This window comes from Onychomys torridus, chromosome 3 (genome assembly GCF_903995425.1).
Source record: "Onychomys torridus chromosome 3, mOncTor1.1, whole genome shotgun sequence".
Classification (NCBI taxonomy): domain Eukaryota; kingdom Metazoa; phylum Chordata; class Mammalia; order Rodentia; family Cricetidae; genus Onychomys; species Onychomys torridus.
In genome coordinates this window covers 156,329,599-156,345,007 of record NC_050445.1, presented here as the reverse complement: position 1 = coordinate 156,345,007, position 15,409 = coordinate 156,329,599, and the positions used below count along the sequence as shown (strand labels likewise).

Genomic DNA, 15,409 nt, shown 5'->3' with positions numbered 1-15,409 from the left:
AGTAATTACCTTGGAATTTAGAGAAGATGAACGTTTTTTAATCTGACAGTCATCTAAAAGGAAAACATTTTCATATTAAATTTTTCTGAGAATTATTTTATATTTTCCCTGCATGTATGACTGTGTATCACATCAAATCCCCTGGAACTGGAGTTACGGATAGTTGGGAGCCACTGTGTGGGAGCTGGGACTCTGTAAGAACAACTTAACCACTGAGCCATCTCTCTGGTCCCATAGTTTTACATTTTCAAAAACCACATGTGCATTTTTGTCAAGTAAAGGTGAGAAAAGGTTTACTGAAGACTCTGCAGGAGACTAAGACAGCAGGATTGCTGTGAGTTCAAGGCCAACCTTGGCTACAGAATGATACTGTCTCAAAAAGCTAACAGCAGCAGCAGCAGCAGCAGCAGCAACAACAACAACAACAACAACACACACACACACACACACACACACACACACACACACACCAAAAACCAAAAAAACAAACCCCCCAAAACATCTAGGAACTACTGAGCAGGATAAATATGTTTATTTCATTCTATTTTTGTGGTATTGAGGCTTGAGCTCAGGTGCTTCCTACATGTTTGGCAAGTGCTCAACCACTGAGCTACATCTGCAGCCCCAACAATCCCCATATAAACCATTAAGAGACAGGCCTTAATGTTTCTGCAGTTGTCCACAGTGCCTGCTAGCATGCAGAAGAATATCAAACACTGCTGCTCTTCAGGAGGGGGACACTGCTAAAGTAAGAATTCTGTTCAGAAAAGTGCATTCTGTTTACTCAGAACCATTGTGGGCCTGGAGAGATGGTTCAGTGGTTAAGAACAGTAGCTGCTCTTCCAAAGGATACCAATTTAGTCCCTGGCACCAACATGACAGCTCACAACTGTCTTTAAGTCCAGGTCTAGAAGATCAAGTGTCCTTCTGGCCTCTGTGGGCACTGTATGCACATACATACAAGCATTTATGCCCATAAAATAAAGAAAAACAAATCTTAAAAAATGGTAAGATTTCTGGAAACCACATGTTCTCATCTGTCTTCCAATCCACCCGACAGCTTACTGCGCTAGGGTCACTCACTCCAAGAATCAAAGTATGCCTGGTGAAAGTGGTTGGTTCTTACACATGTCACATGTGGAGAAAACCAGCTCTAACACGCCCTGGCTGGACACGAGTCTATTTAATGTTCCGGACGAGCACCATGTCTCTGCTCTAAATTGATAGAATGAATTTTGAGGGTATTACCATAGGATCCTTTGTGACTGTCTGTCTGTCTTTTCTTGATATTTTATATAATACCCAAGAATGAGGTATTTTCTAATATAACCTTAATGTAAGGATCTTATTCCACAGTGTATGTAACAAGAGAGCATGAAAGAAGAAAATGTTAGGAAAGCATGACTATTATCTTTCAAAAAAATCTACATAGGCCAAGCATGGTGGTGCATACCTTCTCTAAGTTTGAAGGCAGCCTGTGACAACATAGGGAGTTCTAGGACATCCAGGGCTATATAAAGAGATTCTATCTCAAAAAAAAAAAAAAAAAAAAAAAAGAAAAAGAAAAAGAAAAAAAACCCTAAAAAGTAAAAACAAAACAAAAAAACCCCTCTGTGTGTGTGTGTGTGTGTGTGTGTGTGTGTGTGTGTTCACTTGCATGTGGGTGCAGTGCCCATGGAGGCCAGTAGAGGGCATCAGATCCCCTGGAGGTGGAGTTGTAGGCTGTTGTAAGCCAAGAGTCATGGCTGCTGGGGACCAAGCATGAGCAGCACATCACTGTTATCTGAATGCTGTTACCTTCATCTTCCAGAGGGTTAAAGGACCTCTCGTTCTGCAGCAGAGCCTGCTTCAGCTCCTCCAGCTCGGTATGCTCTTTGGCATACATCCTCTTTAAGTTCTCGACATGCTGAATCATCACTTCTACTGCTTTGCTCACACGGCTTTCCTACAAGAGTCAACCTCTGTTAACAACACTGTCCTCAGTGCTCAGTTAAAACAGACATTCAGGACTGGCAGGGTGGCTCAGTGAGCAAAAGCATTTTATGCAAGCCTGAAGACCTGAGTTCCATCCCTACAACACATACTTCAGGAGAAAGCCAGTTCTTCCAAAGTTGCCCTCTGACCTCCACACCAACACTGCAGCAAGCATGTATACACACCCCCACACCCCACACAAACCCATGCACCAACACACACATGCACCCACACACACATGCTACATATATGCACCCACACATACCCACATACACATGCACCCCCCAAACACGCTACACACATGCACCCACACAGATACACACATGCACAAGCTGCTTGTCAAAGAGTATAGTGTTGGAAGGATTAGGATTTGACATAAGCAGTACCATTTTGGAAGCCATTGTTTTAGTACAGCAGAGAGAGGGAATGATATAGGTATAGTTGGTTGATATACCAGCAGAAATCATGACTATATTCTTGCTGGTCTGAAGGTGGAGCACTGGTGTACTCTTTGACAATTGATGTAGAAGGAGATAGGAATGTTGAGGAACCCCTGCCCCCCATTCCCCACTAGTTGTGGCCTGTGCTGCTAGGACTGAGGCAGGGAGGCAATGGGTGGGAAAGCGTTCGGGAGTCCCTGGCTTTGAGGTTGCTAAGTGCAGGATGTATCATGGCAGGCATCTAGGAAGAAATGCCAGCTCCCATCAGAACCTTAAGACAGGATGAGGTGAAACTGAGATCTGAGAGTCACCTTGGTTTTTGTGAGCACATGGGCTGAATACAGATGGTGAGAAGGTGACCAGAAGGGAGATCTTCAGATCTTCAGCTCTAGAAGGTCTGAGAGAAGGGGTGGGGCCATTTCTATTGTTTGTAGTAATTCTTTTTCAAAGAAGAGGTGGATTCATACCACCTCTGGCCCTCCATCTTAAAAACAATGTGCACCTGTACTATGGGATGGTTCCATAGACTAGGAAGATCTGAAAAGGGCAGGGTTTAATTGACAGAATTTAGGCTCACGTTTCTATATGAATTGGGAAAGGATGGGATTGTGTATATAGGCAAGATGGCTGCCCTTAGAGCATACAGGAGAGTGACTGTCTAGAGCTGTGGGAAGGAGGGCAGCAGGTAGAATCTGATAGTAGGCTCAAGCCTGGGGTAGCTTCCTCCTTTTGTATAAGTTTTCTCAGTAGCAAAGTTACCCTGGCTGGCCTAGAACTCTGTAAACCAGGCTGGATTTGGACTCACAAGGACCCATCTGCCTCTGCATCCTGAGTGCTGGGTTTAAAGGCTTAAACCAACACATGGATGCACAGAAGTGTTCTGAAACATATTCTTAGAAATGAGCCCACGCTCTGTGGAGGCACAGATCCTCTCCACTTCACTGTTACCTGATTGATGGCCCCCAGCATCTCTGCCCTGCTGGCCACACGTGTTGTGCACTGGCTGAGAAATGTTATACTCTTCTCCAGTTTCTTAATGATCTCCTGAGCCTGGTTGTCGTCTTCACACAGAGGTGCTAATGACTGCATGGAAAGCCAAGCATTAAAACACACCCAATAGAGTTTCTCACACTGACTAAACCACTTTTGGATCTAAGCATTCTGATGGAGAGCAGAAAGTGCCACCAAAGTCCAACCTTGAAAGGCATAAAAACTGCTGTGTCAGGTCACAGGTACACAATGCCTAGTCTTTCGCTTTCTACTGTATCACCCTCATGGGTACTCACAGCTTTACCCCAGCATGCATTGATGGCTTTCCTCCATGGTTCACAATACAGGAAACAGATAAGCAGACAATACCCATAAGTGGAATGTATCACACAGACGACAACAGATAGGCATTTTGAGAGGAGAATCACAATAATTCAAACTTGTTTGAGACTGATTTTAGAATCACCTAGGAGACACACCACTGTGTCTGTGATAGTGCTTCTGGAGAGGAGGGAAGATCAGCCCTGAATGTGGGGAATGCCATCCCATGCCTGGGGCTCCTGACTGAAGAAGGAGGAGGAGGAGGAAGCCAACTATAGTGGTTTGAATAAGAATGGCTCCCATTGGCTCATACATTTGAATACTTGGTCCTTAGTTGTTAGAACTGTTTGGGAAGGATTAGGAGGTGTGACCTTGTTGGAGGGGGTACATCACTGGGGGTGGGCTTTGAGGTTTCGAAAGCCCACACATTTCCAGTTAGGTCTTTCTGTCTTGTCCTCAAGGATGAGATGTGAGCTCAGCCATGGTCCAGCACCATGCCTGCCTGCCTGCTGCCATGCTCCCTGCCATGATGGTCAGTGACTTACCCTCTGAAATGGTAAACCACAATAAACTCTTTCCTCTATAAATTACCTCAGTTGGGGTGTCTTAGCACAGCAATAGAACAGTAACTAAAACTGAGCACCGGCGTTCATCTTTGACCACTTCTTGACTGGATCCCATGTGACCAACTGCCTCATGCACCTGACATCATGGCTTGGGCTGTTCCTGTCACCATACCTTCTGTTCATGGTGAACTATGGTCTTAAACTTTGAGCCAAAATAAATTATTTCTTCCTTAAATTGCTTCCATCAGGTGTTTCATCACAATAAATGAAATAAATGAAGAACAGCCAGTATCCTCTCTTATGACTAGGTATGGCCAGGCTGGCTGGGCACACATGCTATTTTGCTTCACCCAAACTCATGCCCTTTATCTTGATGGTGCCTTTTAAGGCATCCTTTCCAGCAGGGATGAAGAACAGACCTGAGAGTAAACAAGCTACCTCTCACTGTCTGTGTGAGTGAACATGTCTACAGCTGTCCAGATCTAAAGTGCCATGAGCTCTGGAAGAGGGGCCATCAAGCTGCGTGGCTAGCATTTGGAAGATGTTCCACCAGTCATACCACCAAGCACCACAAATGGTGGTTTGCTTAATAATCCTGAAAATGCAAAAGTTTGGCCTTTCTGGTTTGCTGTTTACGTCCTTTCAAATACTACTACAACATGACAGGCAGCTAACTCCAACCTTGTTCTCACACAGGCACAGTGGATGGCAGCCACATTTGGAACACACAGATGAGTCTAAGTTGCAGCTGAGAGGTTGTTGGCTAACAGCAATGGCTTGTCAGAGATGTAGCTTCCTACAGTGGTTTTAGTGATCACCTCCAGATGAGAAGGGAAGAGCAGAGGTGAGTTGTAAACAAAATAGAATGTTGCTAATTACAGCAGAAACATAAGGAAATAACTTGACAAGACCTAATGAGTGATTAAAAAGCCATTCAACAAAGAAAAGCCTGGGAAAAATGACTTCCTTAAGGAATTCTATGAAACAAACAAACAAAAAACTCATGCCAACACATGTAAAATCCTTCCCAAACACTCAAGAAGATAGATATTTTCAAGCTCATTCTATGAGAACTTATTACCTCAATACTAAGGTTGGACAGATGTTGCAAGAACAGATTAATAACTAACCCTGAGGAATTTTAATGATAAGTCTTTAGCAAAATATTGAATTCAGTACATCATGACCAGGTGGAATTTATTGCTAGAATACAAGATTAGTTCAATATATGAGACTCATTTGAGACAATATACAACACTGATAGAAAAGACAAAGTCACAAAATTATAGCAAAAGAATCAGAAAACATCTGAAAAGATGAATCTGTGATTGTTAAAAACATTTTTAAAAGCATTACAAGAATAGGAAGAAAGTAACTTCAACATAATAGAAGTCAGGTCAGAAACTCATAGTGAATGTCAGAGTTAATGGCAGAAGATGACCCTCTCTTTATGACTAAGAACAAGCCAAGGACCTACACCCACACTTCTATGCAACATATTATGGCATTGGTTCTGCAGCCAAAGCAATTAGGCAAGAAAAAATAATTTTAAAAGAATCCCAAATAGAAGCTAAGAGATAAAAATATTTCTGTTCACAGTGTGATTTTTATCTGCAGTATACCCTATAGGCAGAACAGAACTTTCAAACTAATAAACTCAGCAAAAATTACAATATTCAAAACTAATACAAGAATCAGTTATGTTTCTGTGTACTGACACCTTTTAAAATAATTAACTAGGAAAACTATTTATTTTAAACTGTATCACAAAGAATATAATACTCAGAAATAAGCCAAAGTAAGGAGGCAGAAGACTTATACCTTGAAATCTACAAAACAAAGACACAAACGGAAAGGCATCCTGCATTCATGGGTGGCTAGACCTGATGAGCCAAGCAATCTATAGATTCTGTGACAATTTATTATCAGAATTTCAACAATATTATCTGGGGGTGAGCAGAAATAGAAAAATGTGGGTGCTTGGAGGCACAGCTCAGTGGTAGTATACATGTTTCACATTTGTGAGATTCTGATTTTGGATCCCTACTACTAGAAAGTATAGAAAAGAAAAAAATGTTGTAGAATACTTAATTGTGTAAAGATATGTTGCATTTGTTCATGTTGCTGAATATTACTTTAACTATGTGAAGATGTGTTACATTTGTTTATTCTGCATTTGTTTAATGATATAAGGATGTGTTACATTTGTTTATGCTGCATTTGTTTAATTATGAAAAGATGTGTTGCTGTTTCACCTTGCCTGCCTAAGGTACCTGATTGGTATAATAAAAAGCTGAACAGTCAATAGCTAGGCAGGAGAGGGGTAGGCAGCGCTGGCAGGCAGAGAGAATAAATAGGAGAGGAGGAGGAACAAAGAGAGAAAGTGAGGGAGACAGACACCCAGGGCCAGCCAGGCAGCCGCCAGCCAACCAGCAGCAAAAAAAGTAGGACATACAGAAAGAAAAGGTAAAAAGCCTTGAGGCAAAACATAGATGAAGAGAAACAGGCTAAAATATAAGGACTAGCAAGAAACAAGCATAAGCTAAGGCTGAGCATTCATAACTAATATTAAATCTCTGTGTCATGATTTGGGAGCTGGTTGGTGGCCCAAGAGAAAAAGCCTGGTACAAAAAACTATCCTACAATAAATGTAGTCTATCGAGGAACAGCGAATAGCCTATGCCTCCTGATTTTGAGACATACTACACAGTTGTGAGATGGCTCAGTAAGAGCACATGTTGCCATCTTGAATGACTTGAGGTCAAACACCAGGACCCATATGGTGGAAGGAGAAAATTCCCTCAACTGGCCTCCACCTCCAGTGGTGTGGAGAAGAGCAGTCAGTGCTCTTAACCTCTGAGCTATCTCTCCAGCCCATAAAATGATTTTTAAAGAACATATCATATGCCTCAGTAATTCAAGTGGGATGGTACCGGAACAAACATGGGCATACAGCACACAACAGAAGGCCAAGACAACAACTTTTATGGTGAAATGACTTTGAGAAGGAAACCAAAAATACACAATGGAGAAGGGATATGTCTTCCAGAAATAGTGTTGAGAAAATTGTATATACCCATATGCCTAAGTATGGAACTAGACTCCTATACCATGTACAAGAGAAAAAAAGAGTGTAACTCAATGGCTGGTCATGTGGCTCAGAACTGTGGTCCTGAGAGGCTCAGGCAGGAGATTGACATGCAGCCATACTGGTATACATACTGAGTAGCAGGCCAGCCAGGACTATATAACTGTACAGCAAGAGTCTATCTCAAAAACAGAATAGGAAGAAGGGAGGGGATGGGAAAGGGGGAAGGAGGGGTAAGCATGTGACTGCCGGTCCCCAAGCATTCACTCACCTCTAAAAGCTTTAAACAATTCGTGATTTCTTTTTTCAAGTTTTCCTCTGCCAGGTCCCGGGACCTCTCTTCAAGCTTGACTCTCTTCTCCAGTGTAAACCAGTCACACTTAAGTCCCAAGGATAACCTGAGAAATTCTGCCTGTGGCCACAACAGCGTGAGGACAAGGAGAGAAGTTAGAGGAGGTCTATGAAGTGGGGGCATCCTTCTCCCCAGAATCCTAGGCTGGAGCACAGCTCTGCCTGCACCTAGTCTCATAAGTGGCTTGTGTGAGACCATGATGGGACCATCTGAAGTGCAGAGAGGGACAGAAAGAGGGAGCAGAGTGGTGGGAAGGGAGGGAGAGAAAGGCGGGGGAGGGGAGAGGAAGGGGGGAAATAGGGAAGGGGAGTGGTTAGAGAAGGGGAAGGGGGAGGAGGGAAGGGAGGAAGGGGAAAAGGAGAGGGGGACCATAAGGAGAGGGGGAGGGGAGGGGAGGGAGAGGAGGAAGGGGAAGTAGAAAGGCAGACGTTAAACTCACCTCCACCTCCTTCTCACTAGCTGAAGTGCTGCAGAGGAGACAAAGAACTTTCTCACATATGTATGACCCAGGAGAAAGATAAAGACCCCAAGCATGGATGGAAAGGACACTTACTTCTCACTCTGTGGAAAGTTAACTAACTTCACAGGTGCTTTGGGAGGTAAGGAAATCTCAGTTTCTATGGAAAGACAAGTATCCGAAACAGTTAACATCCCAAAGCCCATTTTCACCCAATGCCCTTATGTCTTAGCTTCATTTAAAAGAATGTTTCATTTAAATGTCTGAGTTGACAGGCAGCCAAGGCACTTGCTTATCCAATAAGAGCCTCCAGGAACACACAGACTTATACTTCAGTGTGTCAGTAGTGCATGGAAGCCAAAGACGGCCCAGAGTCAGAGGACCAAGAGGTCCTCTTGGCATTCAGTGTGCAGGGCATGAGGCCCACTGTTAATGCACACCCCTGCTGTGCTGGTTCAGCAATTAAACATCACTGATGATCACAAGTGTTTGTCAACTTGATGGGACCTAGAATCACCCTGGAAACAGAACTCCAGGCACATCTGTGAGGGAGCGCCTAGGCTGGGTCAGAAGACCTATGATGCCACCTCTAACTGGGGGTGGGGGGACACCATCCCATGGGCTGGAGTCCCAGATGAAATGAACAGAAAGCAAGCTGGGTACCAGCATTCAACTGCTTCCTGGTTGTGGATGCAAGGGGACGAGCTGCCTCTTGCCCCTGTTACCATGTCTTCCCCATCACAACTAATAGACTGGTCTCCATCAAGGTACAAACCTTCCCTCCTATAAATTGCTTTGGTCGGGCATTTTGTTACAGCTCCAAGAAAAGCAACTGACCCAAAGAGCGTTGATAAGCATGGCATCAACCTTGCCATTCCAGGACAATTTTTCTACTGTGACAGTTTTCTCTGTGACATTTGCAATATGAACGATGTTGGCTTTAAACTTGCAACACTTGGTCTACAGCCAAGCTTTGACTCTCAGACATGTGATGTGACCAAGCCACAACCTTGTCAAACCATCTACACGATAGGATGTGATTTTATGTAACTATTGAGTTACATGGGGATGTCACAGTGAACCCTCAGTGGCAAATAGTTGCACTATATTTCTGAAGCTATGGAACCACTGTTTACCTGCCTTGCCTTGCATTTGGAAGGCTGAAATTATGCAGATAACATAGCTTAGTATTCAGAGTATGACTACAGTATTATCTCAATAAGGTTTGTTAGTTTGGTTTTCATTTTGGGGAGAGTTGGTTTTTTGTTTGTTTTTTGGGAGGATTTGAGGACAGGGTCACATGTACTCCAGGTTGACTGTGAGCACCTTATATAACTAAGGCTGACCTTGAGTTTCTGACCTTGCTGCCTTCACTTCTAGAGTGCCACTATTAGAGGTGTGAGCCACCAGACCTATTTTATGTGATGCTGGACAATCAAACCCAAGGTCCCACATGCACGCTAAGCAAGTAAGTACCTTATCAACTGAGACATGTCCCCAACCTAATATAGTTATTTTTTTAGTCAGCATTTCCATTTTTCAAAAGAGAAAGCAGAAGTTTAATTACCTTACAGAGATCACAGAAGCAGAGACAGACCTAGCCTGGAGTCAGTGATGCCAGTGTGCTACCCCTGGGAAGTCATGCTGAAGGAGGAGGCAGGCTGGCCCATTTTGTGAATCTTGGCATATTTACTTTCATGTGAGGGACTGAAACCTCGAAGTAGTGTCGGCTAGCTCACAACACAGGCTTACTTTTGACTTCAGACAGCTACTGTTGGAAGAGTGCAGGGCCCACCGGGGAATGCGATGCCACTGTGGCTTTTTGAAAATAGACACAAGATTTGACCAGGATGCCGAATGTATTGTTGGTGGCAGACACAACTTTACCGACAAAGTACCACCCCTCGCTAGCAGTTCATGCAGAGGTCACTTGGGTACGCCTTACCTCCTGTGGTGCAGCCCTTCCCTCCGTCTTCTACAGTTGTGAGTCCCTCTCCTGCTTCCTAAAATGGGAAGAACTTTGTATCGGCATGTGTGGGATGGACATTCTTTAGAACCAAACCTCTCTGTGCTTCCTGTCTTCTCCTGTCCTCTTCCTCTCCTGTCTACATATATCAAAGTCACTCTGCAGAACTCCGGGAATGGGAGTAAAGGCGGGCAGAGACAGGACCAGCTCCAAGAGTCCAGCTGAAGCCAAAGTGACATAAACATACGAGGCTATGAAAGGGACACAAGCTGTCACAAAGGAACTCAGAGATGTGCATGCAGAGAAGAGAGCCACCAGGGGCCCCAGCACAGAGGGCCCTCTCAACCAAGAACACAGCACAGTGTGTGGGGAGGGAGGTATACAGCGCCATCTCAGGCTATAGCAAGGGGCACCCTACATAGCTCTATGGAAACATATGCCCGTCAAGATCCGTCCTGTTAGACTTTCATTACACACACACACACACACACACACACACACACACACACACACACACACAGGAGAGAGAGAGAGAGAGAGAGAGAGAGAGAGAGAGAGAATGGTTTAGTTGTTTTGCTGTTGTTTGAGACAAGATCTCAGTATGCAGACCATGAGCCTGTACTAGCCTGAAACTTGTGCTTCAGGCAGCCAAGTGCTAGGATTACCTGAATCAAAATGAAATTGACCTATGCTAATTCCCTGTGAAATTCCACCCTCCTGAATGCTTAAGGGAAGCTCCTTGTCTATGTATCCAGCATATTGGGTATTAACAGCTTAGATGCAAGATTGTAAAATATCAGAAGCAGGGTTGGGGATTTAGCTCAGTGGTAGAGCACTTGCCTAACAAGCGCAAGGCCCTGGGTTCAATCCTCAACTTAAAAAACAAAACAAAACAAAACAAAAAACCACATCAGAAGCAAACTTCTGCCCTCCAGGGTTCTCCCATTGTGCTGTAAGCCTGTATTTAAGACCTCCTCCCTCCTTCAATAAACGGCATTCGGCATTCAAAAAAAGTGGGGGGGGGGGATTGAAGACAGCGATGTTCTAAAACAGGAAGTGGTGATGGTGTCATGGGCCTATGAGGATGCTGGACTAAAGTCTATCAAATTGTGCAAACAGAAAAAATTATATACTATGTGAATTATCTGTCAATAAAGATCTTATATAAAAAAATGAAATTGAATGGATAGCTTCATTCAAATATGTTTTAAGACCATTAATCAGGTGTTATATAATAATCATGTGTGTCCCAGGGGTATAGAGGGCAAAAGTGCCTTATGCACACACGTAAGCACTGGAGAAGCCAGGAAAGTTTAATACACAGCTTACATCTTCAAAGGAATGAAGTGTGTAGCTCTCTTCCAGGAACTAGGATGATGTCATTTTATAACCTGGTGACCCTTTGCTGTCTGTTGAGACAGGCTCTGCCATATCTTCCAGAATTTATGTTTCTACTTATGCAAGACCTTTCCCCCTAAATCTTGAGCATGCTTTTAGACCATAAAACCCCTTCTTACAAGTGATGTCACATGTGCTTTATAACAGCCTAAGTGATTTCTGTGTTATCTTAGGCCAGGCCAATCCTGACACCCACAGTTTACCTCACTCAAACTCCCTACACCCTGAATCTTGGACACTATCTCTGAGTCAACAGTACCCATTCTTGTGAAAGGCAGATGTACTTTGTAAGGAATCTCAATGTAAACATGTCTTAAATTGTTGTGCACTTGGAACTGAGTTAATTCTCTGAACACCTTTTTCAAAATTGTGCTGTGCTTAAAAATGGCTAAAGTAAACTGATCTGGGCCAGACTCTACAAGTCCTGGTCCAGAACCAGTTACGATACAATTTGGCTGAGAAGAATTTCATTCTTGTCTCTTTGTGGATAATTTTTTGCCCTGATAGAATTAGTAAGGAAAACCTAAACTGAGGGAAAACTGGAAATGAAAAATTTAGGAACTCAAACAAGAACCTCAGAAGCAAACCTCATCAACAGAATATAAGAGATGGAAGAGAGAATCTTAGGCATTGAAGATAAGATAGAAGAAATGGATATCTCAGCCAAAGAAAATGTCAAATCTAAAAAAAAAGAAGGCAAAAAACATCCAGGAAATCTCAGATACACTGAAAAGACCAAATAGGAACAGAGGAAGGAGAAAAAACTGGGTCAAAGGCACAAAATCATAGATGAAAATTCCATAAATTAAAGAAGGAAATGTCTATCAAGGTACAAGAAGCATGCAGAACACCAAATAGGCTGTACCAGAAAAGAAATTTCCCTTGGCACATAATAACCAAAACACTAAGCATACAGAACAAAGAACAAATATTAAAAGCTGCAAGGGGAAAACACCAATTAACATATAAAGGCAGACCTATTAAAATAACCCTTGGCTTTTGTTTTGTTGTTTGTTTTTCCAGATAGGGTTTCTCTGCATAGCCTTGGCTGTCCTGGAACTCACTCTGTAGTTCAGGCTGGCCTCAAACTCAAGAGATCTGCCTGCCTCTGCCTCCCGAGTGCTGGGGTTAAAGGTGTGCGCCACCACTGCCTGGCTCTACACCTGACTTTTTAAGGGAGACTCTAAAAGCCAGAAAGGCCTGGACACATGTGCTGTAGACTCTAAGAGACCATAGAGGCCAGCCCAGACTACTATGTCTAGCAAAACTTTTAGTAACAATAGAAGAGAGAAAGATATTCCATGATAAAACCAAATTCAAGTAGTATCTGTCTACAAATCCAGCCCTATAGAAGGTACTAGAAGAAAACTTCAACATGAAGAGGTTACCCACACCCAAGAAAACACAAGGAATAAATAATCCCAGACCATTAAATCAAAAGGGGGAGGGGGAACCCACACCACAACAACAAAATGACAAGAATCAACAATGTTCATTGATAGCTCTCAACATCAATTATCTCAATTCACCAATAAAAAGAGTAATATCTTAAATATAAAAACAGCATCCATCCTTCTGCTGCATCCAAGAAACACACTGTAATATTAAAGATGAACATCATCACCTCAGGGTAAAAGGATGGAAAAAGATTCTAAGCAAATGGACCTAAGAAACCAAGCCAGTGTCATCATTTCAATATCTGACAAAATAGACTTCACATCAAAACTCATCAGAAGAGATAGAGAAGGACACTACATACTCACCAAAGGAAAAATCCACCAAGAGGACATTGCAATTCTTAACATCTGTGCACCAAACACAAGGGCACCCAAGTCTGTAAAATAAACACTACTACAGCTTAAATCACATATTGACTCTTACACAGTGATAGTGCATGACTTCAACACCCCACTCCTGCCAATAGACAGGTCATTCAGAAAAAAACTAAACAGAGAAATGGTGGAGCTAACAGACATTATAAACCAAAAGGACCTAACAGATACTTACAGAATATTTCACCCAAACACAAAAGAATATACCCTCTTCTCAGCACCTCATAGAACTTTCTCTGAAGTTGACTACATACTTGGTCTCAAAGCAAGTCTCAACAGATAGATGAAAATTGATAAGACCCTGCATCCTATCTGACCACCATGGATTAAAATTGGATATCAACAACAACAACAACAGAAAGCTTACAAACTCATAGATACTCAATAACTCACTACTAAATGAAAAGCGGATTGAGACAGAAATTTAGTAAAGACTTTCTAAAAATGAATGAAAATGAATATATAACATACCCAAACTTACATAACACAATGCAGGCAGTTCTAAGATGCAAGTTTATAGCAATAAGTGCCTACATAAAAAAAAAAATTGGAGAGATCTCACACTAGCACACCCGAAACCTCTGGAACAAGAAGGAGCAAGCACACCCAAAAGAAATGGAAAGAAATGATCAACTCTGGGCTAAAAGTAATCAAATAGAAACAAAGAAAATAATACAAAGAATCAGTGAAACAAAGAGCTGGCTCTTTGAGAAAAATCAATAAGTTTAATAAACCATTAGCCAAATTGAGTAAAAGGTGAAGAAACAAGATCCATATTCATACAATTAGAGAAGAAAATGAAGACATAGCAACAGATACCAAGGAAATCCAGAGAATCATGAAGTCTTATACTTTAAAACCTATGCTCCATCAACTTGGAAAATTTAAAAAAAATGGATAATTCCTCAATATATTCACCTACCAAAGTTGAATCAAGATCAGATGAGCAATTTAAACAGACCGTAACTCCCACTGAAATGGAAGCAGTAGTTAAATGTCTCCCAACCAAAAATATCCCAGGGCCAGATGGCTGGAGCACAGAATTCTACCAGGCTTTCCAAGAATAATCAATGCCAATACCCCTCAAATTATTCTATAAAATAGAAACAGAAGGAGCATTTCTGCAGATTTAGTGCAATCCTCATCAAAATTCCAACATAATTCCTCATAGATCTTGAAAGGAAAAATTTCAGCTTCATGTGGAGTCACAAAAAACTCAGGATAGTCAAAACAATCCTGAATGATAAAAACAAAACAACAAGACCCCCAAACCATCAGGATGGCATCACCATACCTGATCTCAAATTGTACTACAGAACTTTAGCAATAAAAGCAACACAGTTTGGGCATGGAAACAGACACATTGATCAATAGAATAGAATTGAAGAAGGTAACAGAAGGTAAAATAATCTCTAATGCTCATGGATCCATAGGATTAATAAAGTAAAAATGACCATTCTATCAAAAGCAATATACAGATTTAATACAATCTCCATAAAATTCTAACACAGTTCTTCACAGATCTTGAAAGCTTCATATATAAACACAAAAAAATCCATGATAGCTAAAAAAAAAAAAAAACCAAACAAACAACAACAACAACAACAAAAAAAAAGAAACGGGGAAAAAAAAAAAACTAAATAATACAAGAACTGCAAGAGGTATCACTATTCCCAATTTCAAGTTGTACTACTAACCTATAGTTAAAAAACAAAACACATGATGGTATTGGTACACACACACACACACACACACACACACACACATATACACACACACACACACACACACACACACACACACACACGCACACATGTTGATCAATGGAATCAAATTGAGGACCCAAACAAAAATCCACATACCTATCGACACCTGATTTTTTATAAAGAAGCCAGAAATACCCACTAGAAAAAAGCCAGGATCTTCAACAAATGGTGCTGACCAAACTGGACAGCGGCATATAGAAGAATGCAAATAGGATCCATATTTATCATGTGGCACAAAACTCAACTCCAAGTGAATCAA

At 41.9% G+C, this 15,409-nt stretch overlaps 1 protein-coding gene across 3 annotated transcripts in view; it reads right to left on the bottom strand.

Moving 5' to 3' along the window:
• Irag2 (inositol 1,4,5-triphosphate receptor associated 2) overlaps positions 1 to 15,409 on the bottom strand; it is a 54,625-nt gene that overhangs the window by 5,705 nt on the left and 33,511 nt on the right. For all 3 annotated transcript variants that reach the window (XM_036180585.1, XM_036180586.1, XM_036180587.1), the window contains 7 exons: positions 10,134 to 10,191; positions 8,285 to 8,348; positions 8,171 to 8,198; positions 7,651 to 7,791; positions 3,363 to 3,497; positions 1,798 to 1,945; positions 10 to 53 (listed from right to left, as the gene is read on the bottom strand). In XM_036180585.1, the coding sequence (XP_036036478.1) occupies positions 10 to 53; positions 1,798 to 1,945; positions 3,363 to 3,497; positions 7,651 to 7,791; positions 8,171 to 8,198; positions 8,285 to 8,348; positions 10,134 to 10,191 (618 nt within the window). The remainder of the gene's footprint in view (positions 1 to 9; positions 54 to 1,797; positions 1,946 to 3,362; positions 3,498 to 7,650; positions 7,792 to 8,170; positions 8,199 to 8,284; positions 8,349 to 10,133; positions 10,192 to 15,409) is intronic.